Genomic DNA, 15,968 nt, shown 5'->3' on the forward strand with positions numbered 1-15,968 from the left:
GCTGTGGTGCTCAGATTAACTTTATAATAGTTCCACCTTCACTTCATGTTGTATAAAAGTAATTCAGTTTTAATTTTTGATTTAATAATTTTTTTAGTTGAATCAGGTTTTTAGGACACCAAAATAAATGGTTAACAAGGTGATCTAGAAGAGTGTCTAAGACATTATAAAGTGAAAACAGTAAGTAGTGGAACAATGTAACATGATCACGTGTCTAAAGACATATATGCAAATGAACAGATGTAATTAATAGCCCCCATGTACTACATGCTCACTATGTGGCAGACACTGTTCTAAATGCTAGGCATATATTAACTCACTTATTTCTCAAAACAGCCTATAAATGAGATGCTATCATTACCCCCACTTTATAGACGTGGATAATGAGACCCAGAGAAGTAACATTCCCAAGATTACACAGCTACTGAGTGGCACAGTAGAAATCTGAATCTTGGCGATTTGGCTCTGGAGCTGGTTTCCTTAACTACTAGGCTTCTTGCACCTCGTGTCACTAGGCAATTCTTAAAGAAGAATTATTGCATCTTTTTTTTCTTCTTGGAATAGGATCCTTTTATTGGCATCTGAGAAGTGCATTCTTCCTGCTGAAATTTGCATGTCTGCCTCCTCTCTTAGCCTAGCGAGGAGTAATCCTGTGTTACGGTTAAATTTCTCTACTCGCTTATGAGTTACTCTCACAAGAAGCAAATGCACTGAAAATGTGTGTTTCTGAAGCCAACACTGCTGCCTTGTCATTTTTTATATCTCGGCGCTCACTGGTGGCATATGCTTTTTGTTAGTTTTTACATTAACAAGACCGTGCATTTTCGGTGTTAAATTCAAGTCTGCAAAGACTTAGGCCAAAATTATTTAAATGGTTGCCTGCCCCCACCACCCTGGAAGATAGGGACAAGGGTGAGAGTTGAGTTGTTGAAATTTTGGGGGAATCTGAAACTGTTTTCTTCCTTTCCTGTGATCAGCAGTATGCATCATTTGATGAAATCCATCCTTAAAGAGAATCTAGAAGACCATCTAGAGGTCTGACTTTTCAGAGGTGCCCAAATTGGTTTGAATTAATTTCTTAATTTAAATCTCTATAGGTTTCATTAGTATTATATTTCCTCAAATATCCCCATTTAACAGCCTTCCCTATCCAGTTGAATATATTGTCTTTCAAGTAAAGATTTAAAGTACTATTATTTATAATTTTGAAAATATATATTGAAACTTATATGCAATGATAGGAAAATTACTAAGGTGGAATTTGGAAGATAAAAATTAGGAAAGGAGATAGTATAATAAATATTTTAAGTTAGATTATTTAAGATAAGGCGCTATAGCTATGGTGTTTAGATTATAATTGTTCCACCTTTACTAGTTCAATAGTTCCCCCGAGAATGTCCCTCAAGTTTTAATGTTTATTTTCTTAAATTGTTTTTTTTTTTTTTTTTTTTTTTTTTGAGACAGAGTTTCACTCTTGTTGCCCAGGCTGGAGTGCAGTGGCACAATCTCGGCTCACTGCAACCTCCGCCTCCCAGGTTCAAGCGTTTCTCCTGCCTCAGCCTCCCGAGTAACTGGGATTACAGGCATGCACCACCACGCCTGGCTAATTTTTGTTTGTTTTTTTGAGACAGTCTTGCTCTGTCGCCCAGGCTGGAGTGCAATGGCATGATCTTGGCTCATTGCATGCAACCCCTCCGCCTCCTGGGTTCAAGCGAGTCTCCTGCCTCAGTCCCCTGAGTAGCTGGGATTACAGGCACGCTCAGCCATGCCTGGCTAATTTTTGTATTTTTAGTAGAGGTGGAGTTTCACCATGTTGGTCAGGCTGGTATCCTGAACTCCTGACCTTGTGATCTGCCCGCCTCAGCCTCCCAAAGTGCTGGGATTATAGGCGTGAGCCACTGTGCCCAGCCTAATTTTATGTATTTTTTTTTTTTTTAGTAGAGACAGAGTTTCTCCATGTTGGTCAGGCTGGTCTCGAACTCCTGACCTCAGGTGATCTGCCCGCCCTCCTTGGCCTCCCAAAGTGCTGGGATTATAGGCGTGAGCCACCGCACCCAGCCTAATGTTTATTTTCAAAATTACATTCATGGAACTAAATAACCCTTGATACTAAGCTATATTACTATGATGTAACATGGCACCATTTAAAAAAACCATCATTTGGCCGGGCGCGGTGGCTCAAGCCTGTAATCCCAGCACTTTGGGAGGCCGAGACGGGCGGATCACGAGGTCAGGAGATCGAGACCATCCTGGCTAACACTGTGAAACCCCGTCTCTACTAAAAAATACAAAAAACTAGCCGGGCGACGTGGCGGGCGCCTGTAGTCCCAGCTACTCCGGAGGCTGAGGTGGGAGAATGGCATAAACCCGGGAGGCGGAGCTTGCAGTGAGCTGAGATCCGGCCACTGCACTCCAGCCCGGGAGACAGAGCGAGACTCCATCTCAAAAAAAAAAATAAATAAATAAATAAATAAAATAAAAAAACCATCATTTAACTAATGACTGTAATTTTTGTGTCTTTCATGATTTGAAAAGAAAGTGGTTGATTTCTTAAAATTATTTTATAGTGCTTAAAAAGTAACCTTGTTTTCTTTAGAGAATAAAGCAAAAACATGTTTGAATCTCTTCTGTGAATACACAGAAAACTAATCACCTTCCCTTTCTAATCTGAAATCCTTAGAGCCTCATTCATTCAGATATAAGAACAGGAGGAAAGAGTCCATTGACGTGAAATCGGTATCATCTCGAGGCAGTGATGGTAAGACATTTTTCAGATTCCTCTGACCTTTTTAAAATGTAGAAAATGATGGAAGAATATGTTAAAAAATGCATCAGTGTATAAACTCCAAAGAGTAAGAGTTCAACAACACCGACTTCTTTTTCAATAAGCTGAAAGGTTTTAGGGTTTTTAATAATTATTTTGAAAAATCTTATGCTGTAGTCTTGGTCCTCTCTTTGGAGGGACTCCATGCTTGTTCCTTGATGGCTTGAAGCATGTTGAGCCATAACCACCCAGGCAGCTCAGAGTTTTAGTAGCTGAACACGGTCACTCTTGGGTGCTAGAGGCAGAGAGGCAGCCAGTCCTGGCTTCCCAACTGCCAACACGAACCTAGTTTTCAGTGTACCAGCTACATGCGCTCAATTCTTAATAAAATGTCACAGACAAATTGTGAGGCAGAATTTAGCAAAAATGTTTTTGTCCTGCAAAGCAGGATTTACCAAAACATTTTTTGAGTTCCATCAGCCAGGCCTAAGTAAACTATTGGATTTGCAGGGAGATGGAAAAGTCAAAGACGATTGTGACATTTCATTGCTCGGTGTCTGGGAAATTTTAAGTCATATTTACGGAAATGGGAACATCTCCAGGTTTTGCTAGGTTGGGGGTTAAGGAGAAGATGATGAATCTTATTTTAATGGAGATGGCTAGGAAGCTAACCTGCAACCCTGGTACTCAGGGCTATAGATGTGGACTCGGCAGTCCTAGTGGTGACAGGTGAAGCCAGGGGCAGAAGAACATCTCCAAGGGGTGTGTGTTCATGTGCATGTAGTGAAAGGACAGAGGGTCTAAGCCTGAGCCTGAAGGCACAGTCTCAGCCAAGGGGTGGGCAGTGGAAATAGGGCCAGTGAAGGGGACAGAAGAGCTGGGGGTGACCATGTGTGTGCAGTGTCACATGAACCAAGAACAAGAGGGGACTGAGAAAGGAAGTGGCCAGCAGTGTTAGATGCTATGGATTTCAGAGCTAGAGAGCAGACAACAGACTAGTACATTTCACTCACTCATTTGGTTTTTATTTGGCAAATGGGAGGACAGGTTCTGGGGTGTGAGGAGGGGATGGTTAGTGCCTGTGATAGAAGAGAGATGAGGCTGGTAACTTAAGAGAGTCAACAGAAAGGACAAGGGAGGGACCTTCCAGTCCTTCAGTACACAGTGGGAAGACTGAGTATTAAAGTGGCTGACATAGGCCAGGTACAGTGGATCATGCCTGTAATCCCAGCACTTTGTGAGGCTGAGGCAGGCCGATCACCTGAGATTGGGAGTTCGAGGCCAGCCTGATCAACATGGTGAAACGCCATCTCTATAAAAATACAAAATTAGCTGGGTTTGATGACGCATGTCTGTAATTCCAGCTACTCAGGAGGCTGAGGCATGGGACTCGGTTGAACCCGGGAGGTGGAGGTTGTGGTGAGCTAGATCGTGCCTCCAGCCTGGGCAACAACAGTGAAACTCCGTCTCAAAAAAAAAAAAAAAAAAAAAAGTGGCTGACATAGCAAGGACCAAAGATGCTAGAGACAAGGTGATAATTCACAGGGCATGTGAGGGATGGAAACCAGTAATATAAAGAGAATATGAATCGAGAGATTTTAGATGGACTGAGCGGAGAGATAGAATCTTTTAGACTGAGAGGATAGGGGCTGAGGGAATTTGAACTGGACTCACTGGTTTTGGAGCGGACCTTGAAGGGGACTGTTGTCTCTCCAGTGTGGGCACAGTGGAGGCTGAAGAGCATGCAAGTCTGCAATGGCTGCTACACCAGCAGCAGGGGAGACCCCAGAGTGGCTGAGCAGGAGGCAAGCTCTGATGTGGGCTGGGTTCAGTGATCCCATCCATGAAATGGGACTCTACCCCTCCTGCCTGCCTCAGAGAGGGTGGTAGGAAGATCTGATGAGAACAGTGCTTTTCGAGTCAAGCTTGTACCCTTGGCATCTTAAACCAAGTATAAAGATTACCTATTCAGAAAAATAAAAAGTTTTTTTTTTTTAAAAATTAAAGTTTCTGTAGATTTGAACTAGAACTTCCATGGGTTTCTGGGAGTTAAGAGCCTGAAGGCATGGGCAGCGGAGTGACTGGCCCTAATTCAGACTGAGAATGGACTCAATCCTCCGCCCTGAACCTAAACATGAACTGTCTCCCCTCCCAAGCTGGCTGCACAGTCATCTGGTTACACGGCCAGCGGCTTAGGACTGAAAGTCATGGAACTGCAAAAGTTGGGTTTGGGTGACCTGGGGGAAAGTGAGCCCTGTGGGGGTCAATAGGCTTTTGGAATGAGGCCTTTTTGGTCCCCATCAACCTTCTCTGAAATTCTCCTTCTGGACTTGGGGCTCACCAAGCCCTCCTGCTTCCAAAGTTCCAGGCCAGATCGCCTTTCCAGACTCAAGCAAGTAGAGGTTGGGCTATCAGCCTTGGCAGAAGAGATGGGTGAATTCATGGCTTTTTAGATGGGAGGATAGTCCTGTGAGAAGTGGGCCCTGGTCCATGAAGGGACTCCTTTGCTGCACTTAGCCACACTGAGGCACCAGAACTGGACACAGCTTTCTTGCCTTCTCTCTAGCACCAAGCCTGCAGAATCGTCGCTATCCGTCCATGGCAAGGATCCACTCCATGACCATCGAGGCTCCCATCACAAAGGTGAGTGGCGGCTGCTGCCCGCACTCTGCAGTCAGGGGCCCTCGCACAGGGCTGTGCTCTGAAAATACATCGCACTGACATCATGGAGCTCAGTCTAGTGGAAGAAGCAAATAACAGGCAAATAAACACGTAACAAAAGTCACAATCAGGGCAGTGAAGGAAAACAACTGGATTCTGTGAGAGAAAATTAGAGTAGGGCCCTTAAGTAGGTTGGATGAGGTGGGTGGTCAGGGAAACTCTCAATCATGTTTGAAGCAAGACTTGAAGCATAAAATGTTATTCAGGAGAAGGAGGAGGAGAAGAAGACTCCAGGTAGCAGGAACAGCAAGGGAAAAAGCATTGCGATGGGCAAAGAGGGACTGGAACATTTAAGGAGGTGAAAGAAAGGTGGAGTGGCCGGAGCTTGGTAAGCAGGCGAGAGAGGAGGAAGATGTAGGTTGTACAGGGCTCAGCTCATTCTGGACCACAGGGACATAGTTAGGAGTTTATATCTTAGTTTATGTGCACTGGAAACCACTGGAGAGTTTCAGGTGGGGGGTGGGCGATGTGACCAGATATCTGTTGAAATGAACACCCAGCTACTGTGCAGAGAGTGGATTGGAGGTGGCAAGAGAACAGGTCAGTTAGGGGGCTATTCTAGAAGTAGCTGAGCTGGAATTACAGCAGCGGAGGTGGAGAGAAATGATCAATACATATTTTGGGGTAGACCAGTAGGACTTGGTGATGAATTATATTGCCAGGGGTGGGAGAGGAATGAGGAAAAGTACGTCAGGCGCAGCCTCCCAGGTTTTTGGTGTGAACTTGAGGTAAAGAGAAATGCTTTCTATTGCAGTGTAGAAACCACAGAAGGTGAACAGCTTCTGTCTGTGATTGTGTGTGTGTGTGTGTTTATGTGCTTTCTGTGGGGAGAGGGAACAAGACCACAGTTTAGTGTCAGCCCTGTGAGATACTCCAGTAGGTATGTCAGGGAGGGAATTGAACATACAAGCCTGGAGGTCAAAGGAAGTTGAGGGCTGGGAGGTATATCGAAAGTCCCTGGCTGTGGATTATAGGTGTCTAAAGTGATGGAACCAAAATATCATTTCTGGAAGTGACAGAGTGAGAGAGGGGCCCAGAACAGGTCTCTGAGCAACTCCAACCTGTAGAGGAGGGCCGGGGAGGCGAATCCGCAAGGGAGCCTGAGGAAGCCTAGTCACTGAGGTAGGAGAACATTCACCAGGAGCCCGCGGGGAGAAAAGCATGCTTCAGGAAGAAGGGCGGTGCCGTGAAAGCACTGGTCATTTTGAATAAGAGATGGTTACCCACTGATTTCTTTTGGATTCTGGGCATACATATGACTTTTGGGAAGTAGAACCTATTGTCCTCAGATGTATTCTTTCTTCACTCCCTCAGGTTATAAATATAATCAACGCAGCCCAAGAAAACAGCCCAGTCACAGTAGCGGAAGCCTTGGACAGAGTTCTAGAGATTTTACGGACCACAGAACTGTACTCCCCTCAGCTGGGTACCAAAGATGAAGATCCCCACACCAGTGATCTTGTTGGAGGCCTGATGACTGTGAGTGATGAGGCAAAACCTGAAAAGCAAGAGAGGTATCCGGGGCCTCTCGAGTGCAGCTGATGTGGAAACTGTTACCTGTGGTTGCAGAAGTACCTGCTGTATAGACTAACGTTAGCATAACCAGAAGCAACTGCATCGGAATTTATGTATTACATGTGTAGTGGTATTTGAGTGACTGTTGCATTTGTCTTTCCACGAGGCTGACCTACCACAGCCATGGGGACAGTGTTTCAGAATTCCTATGACTGCAGGGAGTCAGTGGGCAACTGGTGGAGGGCTCAATGTACAAGATGGAGCTTTGCAGGCTCTTGATTACTCCTGCTTTCCCTTGATCTGGTGTAGTACTGGATTTCATTTCCATGGACCTCAGACTCCTCATGTAATGAAAGGGTTTATAGTTAGACTATAGCATTTAATCTTAACTATAGGATCCTTTATTTAAATAAAAGTGTGTATAGAAGTTCCATTTGTAAGGTAAAAGCAGAATGGGGCTGTTCTGGCTCAGGGAGGGAGAGGGAAGAAGGAACCTCTCATTGCCACATTCCAAAAAGCACAATTTACACCACCAAGAGTAGCTGATTTCTAGGGACTCCTCCTGTTCTAGTGTTTTGCTGTGATCTGTTTGGCTTTCATAATCATCTATCAGCAAGTAAAGGAAAAAAAATTCAAATCGTTTATTTGAGTTCCCCATCAGAAGCTGGAATTCTTTAGAAAAAAAGTCCAGAGGTCATGTATGAGTTTGACTTTGAAGGTTTCTGTCCATCCCTGCCACCAAATGCTGAATGTTGACTGACTTTCCCCTCCATTCTCCACCTGGAACTCGAGGGCCTCCTTGTTTCTTTCTTGCCCCTGGGCTGGCCTGTGAACTCCATCTAATGCAGTGCAAACCTCAGCTTCTAGGCAGCACGGGCAAGGGCTCTGCAAGAAGGTGGCCACCATAGAGCTGCAGTGGGAAGGGTCTAGTTCTGGGAGCAAGCCACGTTCCCTCCCTCCCCTACTGCTGATGCAGGAAAGGCAAGTCCTCAAACTGGGGCCCAGCCGGGAGGGTTCCTGGCTTCACCGAGGAAATATATCAAGGGCAAGCCGGTGGTGTTAAACAGCAACTTCTGTTGAAGCAGCAGTTGTACAGCAGCGGCAGAGGGACTGCTCCTTGCACAGCGGGGCTACCCCATGGGCAGTGTGCCCCTGGTAGCAGCTCAGAGGCAGTGCTGTACTCATCTTTATATGCACTTTTAATTATATGCAAATGAAGGGGCAGGTTTGGCAGGTATTTCCAGAATGAGGGTGATAACTTCTGGGTTGTTGCCCTGGAAAGGGGTGGAAATGTCTGGGTGTCTCCATTGCAGTGGTAATCTGCAGTGGCATGCTGGTGGGCATAGTTTATGGGGAGGTGCTTCTGCCCTGGACCTGTTTTACCTAGTCCTCAATTTGGCCCCAGGTCCAAGTCCCTCCTCCTACATCACTGCCATACCACCCTGGATTTCCTCTCCAGAGGATGCTGTGAGGAACCAGTGCGTGATTCCACCTCAATTTTATGTGGTTTTGGGGAAGTGGAACAAGAGAACAGCAAGGAAAACCAAGAATCTCTTGCCATACACACCTTAGAGGCAGGACAGTTGTGGCTGTTGTTACGTCCATGTTTACTCAGCTCTTGGCCTAAAGATCCAAGTTGTAACTTCAGGGGAGTCCTTTGTTAATTAATACTACTTTAAATCTTAGCACACATCATCTGGGAATGACAAATAAGCATTTCTAAATGACTTTTAAGCAAAGATCTAGATAATTTAGGTACTCAGAGATTGAAGGTGGAGGGAAGGAAACTGAGATTCAGGAACACTTGGGGACTAGTTCTAGAGCCAGGACATGGCCAAGCATTTGAATTTCATCCACTCTCTTAATGCTGCACTCCAAGGACCTCAAGCCCAGAAACTCCTTTTTAAAAGGCAAGCAGCAATGCTCATGTTTTAAAACATAAAATACAGTTGGGGAAAAATTAGTTGGGATGTTAGTCAAAAAATAGCTCAATCTTTTTAAAACTTTATATTCGAAGGTAATGCCCTAAATATGGCTGATGGCTTCAACTCCTCAAAATGTAAGTCTGAAAACATAAGTAACACGGTCCCTCTGAGGGTGAGGCAGTCCCGTCAAGATCTGAAGCAAGGACTGTCACAGTCACATCCTGACGCAGTCACATCCACTCTATCCCAGGTCTCCACTTTCTGGGGCTAATAGTTACAGAAGGGAGAGTATCATCTGTCTTATAACTGTTCTGATTTAATTTTGAGCTTTGCTTCAACTTAGACTTCCAGATTGGTTGAGTTATTCAGGATTCAACTCTCTTTCACTAATTAAAAAAAAAGAGAGAGAGAATGATAATGGATATAAAGCATACTTCTAACAGGATCTTCCTTTATTCCAGGATGGCTTGAGAAGGCTGTCAGGAAATGAGTATGTGTTTACTAAGAGTAAGTTTTCATCTATCTACTTGTTACTGTAACCTGTCTCCAGCCTGTGCTGTCCCCGCTGTTGTGATTATTGTTCTGGGAGGTGTTACTTCCAGCTAGTCCCATTTGAGTTTAAGCATCAATATGGTCTACATTTAAAACTAGTCTCCTAATTAAAATTACTTCTCTGAGCACAGTTAGAGTAAGAATTGCAAATCTCTATACATTTAAACAGGGTTAAAGTGAATTATTTTTCTATTTGAGGTTCTTGAAGTTCAATAACAGAAAAATCAGGTATAAGACTTTTTTTCTAGTAGTAACCATGAAGATGATGACAGACAGCCGGGCGCTCAAGATTCCACAATTAACCAGCCTCCCCCATCCCATCTGTTTGCTCAGATGTGCACCAGAGCCACAGTCACCTTGCAATGCCAATAACCATCAATGATGTTCCCCCTTGTATCTCTCAATTACTTGATAATGAGGAGAGCTGGGACTTCAACATCTTTGAATTGGAAGCCGTTACGCATAAAAGGTATGTGACTCCTCTGGCTGAAGGCAGAGCAGGATTGATGGCCACGCTCAAACTCTCACATTTGGAAACTTTGAGGGAGATATGTTTTTGCCGTGAGAGACCTCATGGATTCTGGCTCTCATGCCATGTTAGAGTAGTGTTGAATGAGTAGAGAGACGTAACCCTTGAGTGACCCCCCTTTGTGGAGAGTATTAGTAAGATGTGGGATCCGTCTAAGTATCCACAGGTCCCTCGTTTGTGCTAGTGAGCCAAGAGTTCTAAGAATCCTCAGTCTCAAAACTGTTGAAGCTCTACCCTACAGAATGGAATTGAGAGCACTATAGATTTTTTTTTTTTTTTTTCATGATCCATCCTGTAGGCAGAGGAAAGATTAGGTAACTAAAAGTTCTTTTTCTATACTAGGAGAAGGCTGTTTCTTCCCAGGGGTGTTGGTCTGTAGGATATGAATGATTCTCACCTATAATGTAAATAAGTAACAGGACTCTAAATGATAGGACTTTGGGACCATCCAAGCTGTTCCTTTCGCCCTTAGGCTTAGTCACTTCCTTAGGGAGCAGAAATAAAGTGCAAGGTTAATGTGGAAGTGGAAGTGGAAATGGAGAAGGACTGCCAGGCTCCTTTCTTGCTTGTCAGAGCCACTGAGGGACCTATAGTTTAGAGATCATCCAGAAATAATTTGGATGTACTACAATGAAGCATCTAGTTCCAAAGAGGTGGCTGGTGAGGAGGAGAGATCCTACCTCCTAATTTTTAGAGGAGATGCTTTTAAACCCCTGTGTGTGTGTGAAGCTATCATCAGAAGAAAAACGCTTCCATCCCCCACTATCATCAAAGAAAACAGTTTCTGGGCCAGTGAATACAATGAGCCCGGGTGGGTTTTCCTATTTTTCAGGCCACTGGTTTACCTGGGCTTAAAGGTCTTCTCTCGGTTTGGAGTATGTGAATTTTTAAACTGTTCTGAAACCACTCTTCGGGCCTGGTTCCAAGTGATCGAAGCCAACTACCACTCTTCCAATGCCTACCACAACTCCACCCACGCTGCCGACGTCCTGCACGCCACCGCTTTCTTCCTTGGAAAGGAAAGAGTAAAGGTAGGATTTTGATACCATGACCTAGTTACCTGCCTGGATTGGAGATCCAAGAACTTAATCTTAGTAAATACATTAAGCAAACAGCTATTTTGCAACCAAGTTGACAGCTTTTTTTTAAAAAAAATTTGTTACCAAATTGACCAGTCACTTTGGTGTTGTAAAGACATAGACCTTTCTGCTAGCCCTCCCCTCCTCCAAATAATAATTTGTATCACCACAGAGACTCCTTTATATGCATGGCAGATAATGAACCCATTTTCCAAACGTTAGCTAGGAGCTGTGTTACTGGGTTGCAGGACAGAACTTAATTATTACAGCAAATGGTTACTAGATCTATAGGTTAAATTTTAGTATCAGGATTTGTCCACTGGTAGATTACAATCCAGATGTTAATAGCCATTCCGCATTCTACACTGATTTACATACATTTGTGTTTGTGTTTTGTGTAGGTGCGAATGTGCCTATCTGTATATTAATGACTTCTGCATAATTCTGAACGAGTTCCATATCCCCTGGTCTTAGAGTTCAGTACTGTCATGTACCACTGCTGACTTGCAGGGCAGTCCTAGGAACCCCTGCCCTTTACATAAGGGCAGCCCTATTTAAAGCCGGCAAGCAATCCCCATCTCTCCTCCTCCCCAGCTACCATCACTTGCACACCAAAGTTTATACATTCTTTTAATACAACTAGAACTAAAATTAAAGTTCAGATACCCCTGGGAGAAGTGCCATATAGGGATTGAAATTCATATCAATCTGTAAATGCCTGACATTAGATCATTTTCTTAGAACAGGTGTTGATGAGGGATTAATATCCTAGGTATTTAGGGGCTCTAGTGAGACAGGTAGAAGCAGAAATGGCATGAAAACAGGAAGACAGGTGTGGGTAAGGTTTTCTTCTCAGTTTTGCCAGCAGCATCCTGATATTTATTCAGTTTCATCAGCAAGAAAACAATGTGGCCCAAGAATGATGCTTTTGAAGAATTTTGTCTTCTACTTTTAAAAAACTAATAGTGATATCAACCTATGTTTCTATAACACCTTTCTTTGAGGAGTGAAAACACCCTGGGTTCCTACTACAGGTTCATGCTCCTCTTTTTTTGGGGGGCGCGGGAACGAAGTCTTGCATTGTTGCCCAGGCTGGAGTACAGTGGCGTGATCTCAGCTCACTGCAAACTCCACCTCCCGGGTTCCAGCAGTCCTCCTGCCTCAGCCTCCTGAGTAGCTGGGAGTACAGGCATGCACCACCACGCCCAGCTAATTTTTGTATGTTTAGTAGAGACGGGGTTTCACCATGTTGGTCAGGCTCATCTCGAACTCCTGACCTCAGATAATCCACCAGCCTCGGCCTCCCAAACTGCTGGGATTACAGGTGTGAGCCACTGCTCCCGGCCAGGCTAAAATTCTTAATTCTATGACAAAGCATGCCCAACCCAGCTGTAAAGCTAGCATGCCCAGAGCCAACACTCCCTTCAATTGGTGACCCATCCTCTCCCCACGTTACCCAATTCCAGGGAACTATTGCAAGTGGAGAGGCCAGGATAGCAAGCACTCCTTTATTAGTATCTGGGCATACATGAATATTTATCCTGAATAAGCAACTATTTGAAAAGCAGATCTAGAATGAAACCCTTCTGGCCAACTTTCCTCAGTGTGATCCAAATCTACTCCTACTGGTTAAGGAAGGAATAAACTATGCAGAGGTAACTGCACCTCCACAGGACTGGAATTTCGCCAGTTGCAGGTTTGGTGGGGTTTTCTTCCACGGATAGCTCCTCCCTGACATAGAGCCTTGCTTCTCTCGTCTGCTAGTGAGCTAGCCTCTCTTCCTTCCCTACCTCCCAGCCATTTCTGGTCTGACAAGGCCTTGTTGGTGCCCACCTAAACTGCAGGACCCATTATTGGTATCTTTGTAAAAGTCACTGAGGGCATGGTTTAAATCAGTGTTAGCTGGAAGGGAAGGCATGTTTCATCTAGTGCTATTTATGTTTTCTACCCCAGTTACTTGAATCTCTTTCATTGAAGAATTAAAAAATAAACAGGCCTGAGACTCCAAGCAGGGTTGAACATACCACAGGGGCACTAGCTGGAGGCCCAGAGTTTGGGCCCTGTGGGTTCTCACTGCTCAGGTACAGTCAGTGAAGGTGGAGCCCAGGCTGGGGCTGTCCTGGGTCTTGAGCTTGGAGATCGCTAAACCTGCCTGCAGGTGACCGTGGCCTCTCTTGACCAGCAGTGAAATGGGCCAAATCATGCTTGCTTGCCCTGGGCACTGCAGAATCAATCTCTGAGAAGAGCTGAAAAGAGTAGCTTCTGCTGTCCCTACTCAGGAAGCCTAGTTGTTGATTGGGGTCACCCCAGGGTTGCTCACCAGCTCCATGGGGTCAGCGTCAGGAGTGGAAATAGGCTCCCTTCTGGTGGAGACAGAGCTTTCGGGAAAGCCTGCTAAACCAATACAAACATGTGCAGCCCCTTGGCTATCAGGGTGCCGTTGCAGGACAGGGCTGAGCTACAGGTTCACCTTCCTCACCTGAGCAGCAGTTCTTCCTCCTGCAGGCCTAGGAGAGCAAATTTTGGGAATACCAAAAATGACGACCCACCCCACCCCCCGTATCCTGGGGACCACTTTCCCTCTCACTCACTGTCCCTTCAGTCGCAATGATGTTGCTTACGTTTCCTGAACAGACCTTTTTTCATTTGACTTCAGGAGCTTCATGCAGGCTGTTCTTTCTGCCTGGAATTCCCCTCTTGTTGCTTGTTGCCTGGACAATTCCTACTTCTCCTTCAGGCTCAGCAGAAAAATCACTTCCTTGGAAGTGACCACCCTCGAGACTCATGTTATCTGATACGTAGCCATCAGTCTGACATGGCTACTAAATAAAATTTAAAATGCAGCTCCTCAGTTGCACTGGCTACCTTTCAAGTGTCCAGTAGCTGCATGTGACTAGGAGTTACTCTATCGGATAGCACGAATAGAACACATTTCTGTCATCACAAAATATACATTGGACAGTGCTGCCCTAAACTAGACCAGGCCCCATGGTTATACTCCCAAAGCATCTGTGCTTGCTTTCTTAGCACATCTCACAGCAAGTTACTTCTGTTTGTGTTTTTAAATGCATTTGTCTCTCTCCCTCTACATTACAAACTTCATTGTGCAGGCTGTGCCAGTGTAAATCATTGCTGCAGCTCTGGCACTATGCAGCAATCATTGTTACCTGGTAGGCACTCAATAAATAATAAATTCCTAGTACAGCATCTCTTATATAACATAGCTCATCTGATAACTCCCTCCTAAAGCTGCAGGCTCAGAAAACACTTGTATCCCCGGATGCTCTGGTTTGTGTTCTTTAATTACATAATGAGAGCTTTCAAAATAGGGCTTCCCTTTTTGCCTTTGCTGCCTGCTAGCCCAGAGCTGAGTTTTGTTCTTAGTTGCAAGAACCCCCTTAGCCTTAATTTTCCTGGCAAAGTTATTCTTTCCCTCGGTCCTCTTTTACTGCTTGGTCCTCTTTTACTTGGTACTTTTTTACTCTTTTACAGCTCTAGTCATTTCACCATTGTATGAATAGTTTTGTTGTATCTGAGCCATTTGCTACACGCATACTCAAAATCTTTTCAGAACTAGGCAAATTGGTAATATTTGTGAACATAGGCCACTTTCTGCTGTGGCAGAAATACTGTACAGTGGGCAATTCAAAAGGCTTGTTTGGCCTCTTCCTGCAGAAGCAACTGATGGCCCCTGGAGAAAGAATTAAGCTGTCTGTTGTAACTGTGGCTCAGGTTTCCCTCCTGATAACAGACAGCACAGTAAAGCGATGCTGCATGTCCGAGGCCGCCTCTCCACATCTAGGAGGTCAGAAGGCGCAACCGGCTAAAAACGTTCTGAAAATCCCACATCCCCTGACCTGACCCTCCGCACAGACAAGGATGGATGTGTGTCTCCCAGATCCAGTGGTAATGCTCAATCTTGCCTCCCCGTATCCCAGGGAAGCCTCGATCAGCTGGATGAGGTGGCAGCTCTCATTGCTGCCACGGTCCATGACGTGGATCACCCGGGAAGGACCAACTCTTTCCTCTGCAATGCAGGCAGTGAGCTTGCTGTGCTCTACAATGACACTGCTGTTCTGGAGAGTCACCACACCGCCCTGGCCTTCCAGCTCACCGTCAAGGACACCAAATGCAACATTTTCAAGAATATTGACAGGTTTGTTGTGCTTGGGCTCCTGTGCTCAAGTTTGTGAAATACTTAGCTTCCTCTTAGGGGAAGGGGAAAATAATAGCTGTCCCACTGTATCAGATGATAAAATAACCTTGCCTTTAACTTAATTTGACTTTTCAGACTGCCTTTATGTTTTGAAATCACATTTGGTCTTCAGTGAGTTCATAAAAATGTTTTATACACTGCAGAACACTACATAAATATTGACTGTATTACTACTAAGTACACCAGATATTTTTACCCTCCTACGAGGACATCCTGTCTTTTGTGCAACTTGAGGAAAATGTATCCACCCCCATCTTTCCCTAGCTGAATTTCCGGCTGCTTAAAATACTCCCTTATGAGTAGGTCCCACAGAGCAGGAGCATGAAGGGTCGGTCAGGTTCCCCCAGCCCTGCATTCTCCGCTGATGACAGTGGGTTAGATGTGAGCAGGTCCTCTTGCCTGCCAGCACCTCGCGGTCAGGCTGTGGGTATTTCCCACACAGCACCAGCCAGGCTGGTGCACAGATGCCTGGGAGGGGGCAGTGTACAGAGAACATGGAGCGCCCTCAGGCCTCAGGACCGCTGGTCTACGTGAACCTGTTGGTTTGGTCTCCAGAAAACTGGGAACACATGGAGATGAGTTATTCCATCTTTAGCTTCAGTTTCATGAGTATCAAGGATGGGTTTTTAAACTTTTGCAGAAAATTCTTTCCAGTAGCCAATTCTAT

General features: G+C 45.0%; 1 protein-coding gene across 1 annotated transcript in view; it reads left to right on the forward strand.

The window, feature by feature from the left end:
* PDE8B (phosphodiesterase 8B) overlaps window positions 1–15,968 on the forward strand; it is a 356,027-nt gene that overhangs the window by 331,044 nt on the left and 9,015 nt on the right. Inside the window, exons 14-20 of the mRNA XM_023214908.1 lie at window positions 2,681–2,758; window positions 5,331–5,407; window positions 6,800–6,964; window positions 9,387–9,432; window positions 9,811–9,946; window positions 10,839–11,037; window positions 15,024–15,241. Coding sequence (XP_023070676.1) covers window positions 2,681–2,758; window positions 5,331–5,407; window positions 6,800–6,964; window positions 9,387–9,432; window positions 9,811–9,946; window positions 10,839–11,037; window positions 15,024–15,241 — 919 coding nt within the window. The remainder of the gene's footprint in view (window positions 1–2,680; window positions 2,759–5,330; window positions 5,408–6,799; window positions 6,965–9,386; window positions 9,433–9,810; window positions 9,947–10,838; window positions 11,038–15,023; window positions 15,242–15,968) is intronic.

The sequence above is a fragment of the Piliocolobus tephrosceles genome, chromosome 4 (genome assembly GCF_002776525.5).
Source record: "Piliocolobus tephrosceles isolate RC106 chromosome 4, ASM277652v3, whole genome shotgun sequence".
Taxonomy (NCBI): Eukaryota; Metazoa; Chordata; class Mammalia; order Primates; family Cercopithecidae; genus Piliocolobus; species Piliocolobus tephrosceles.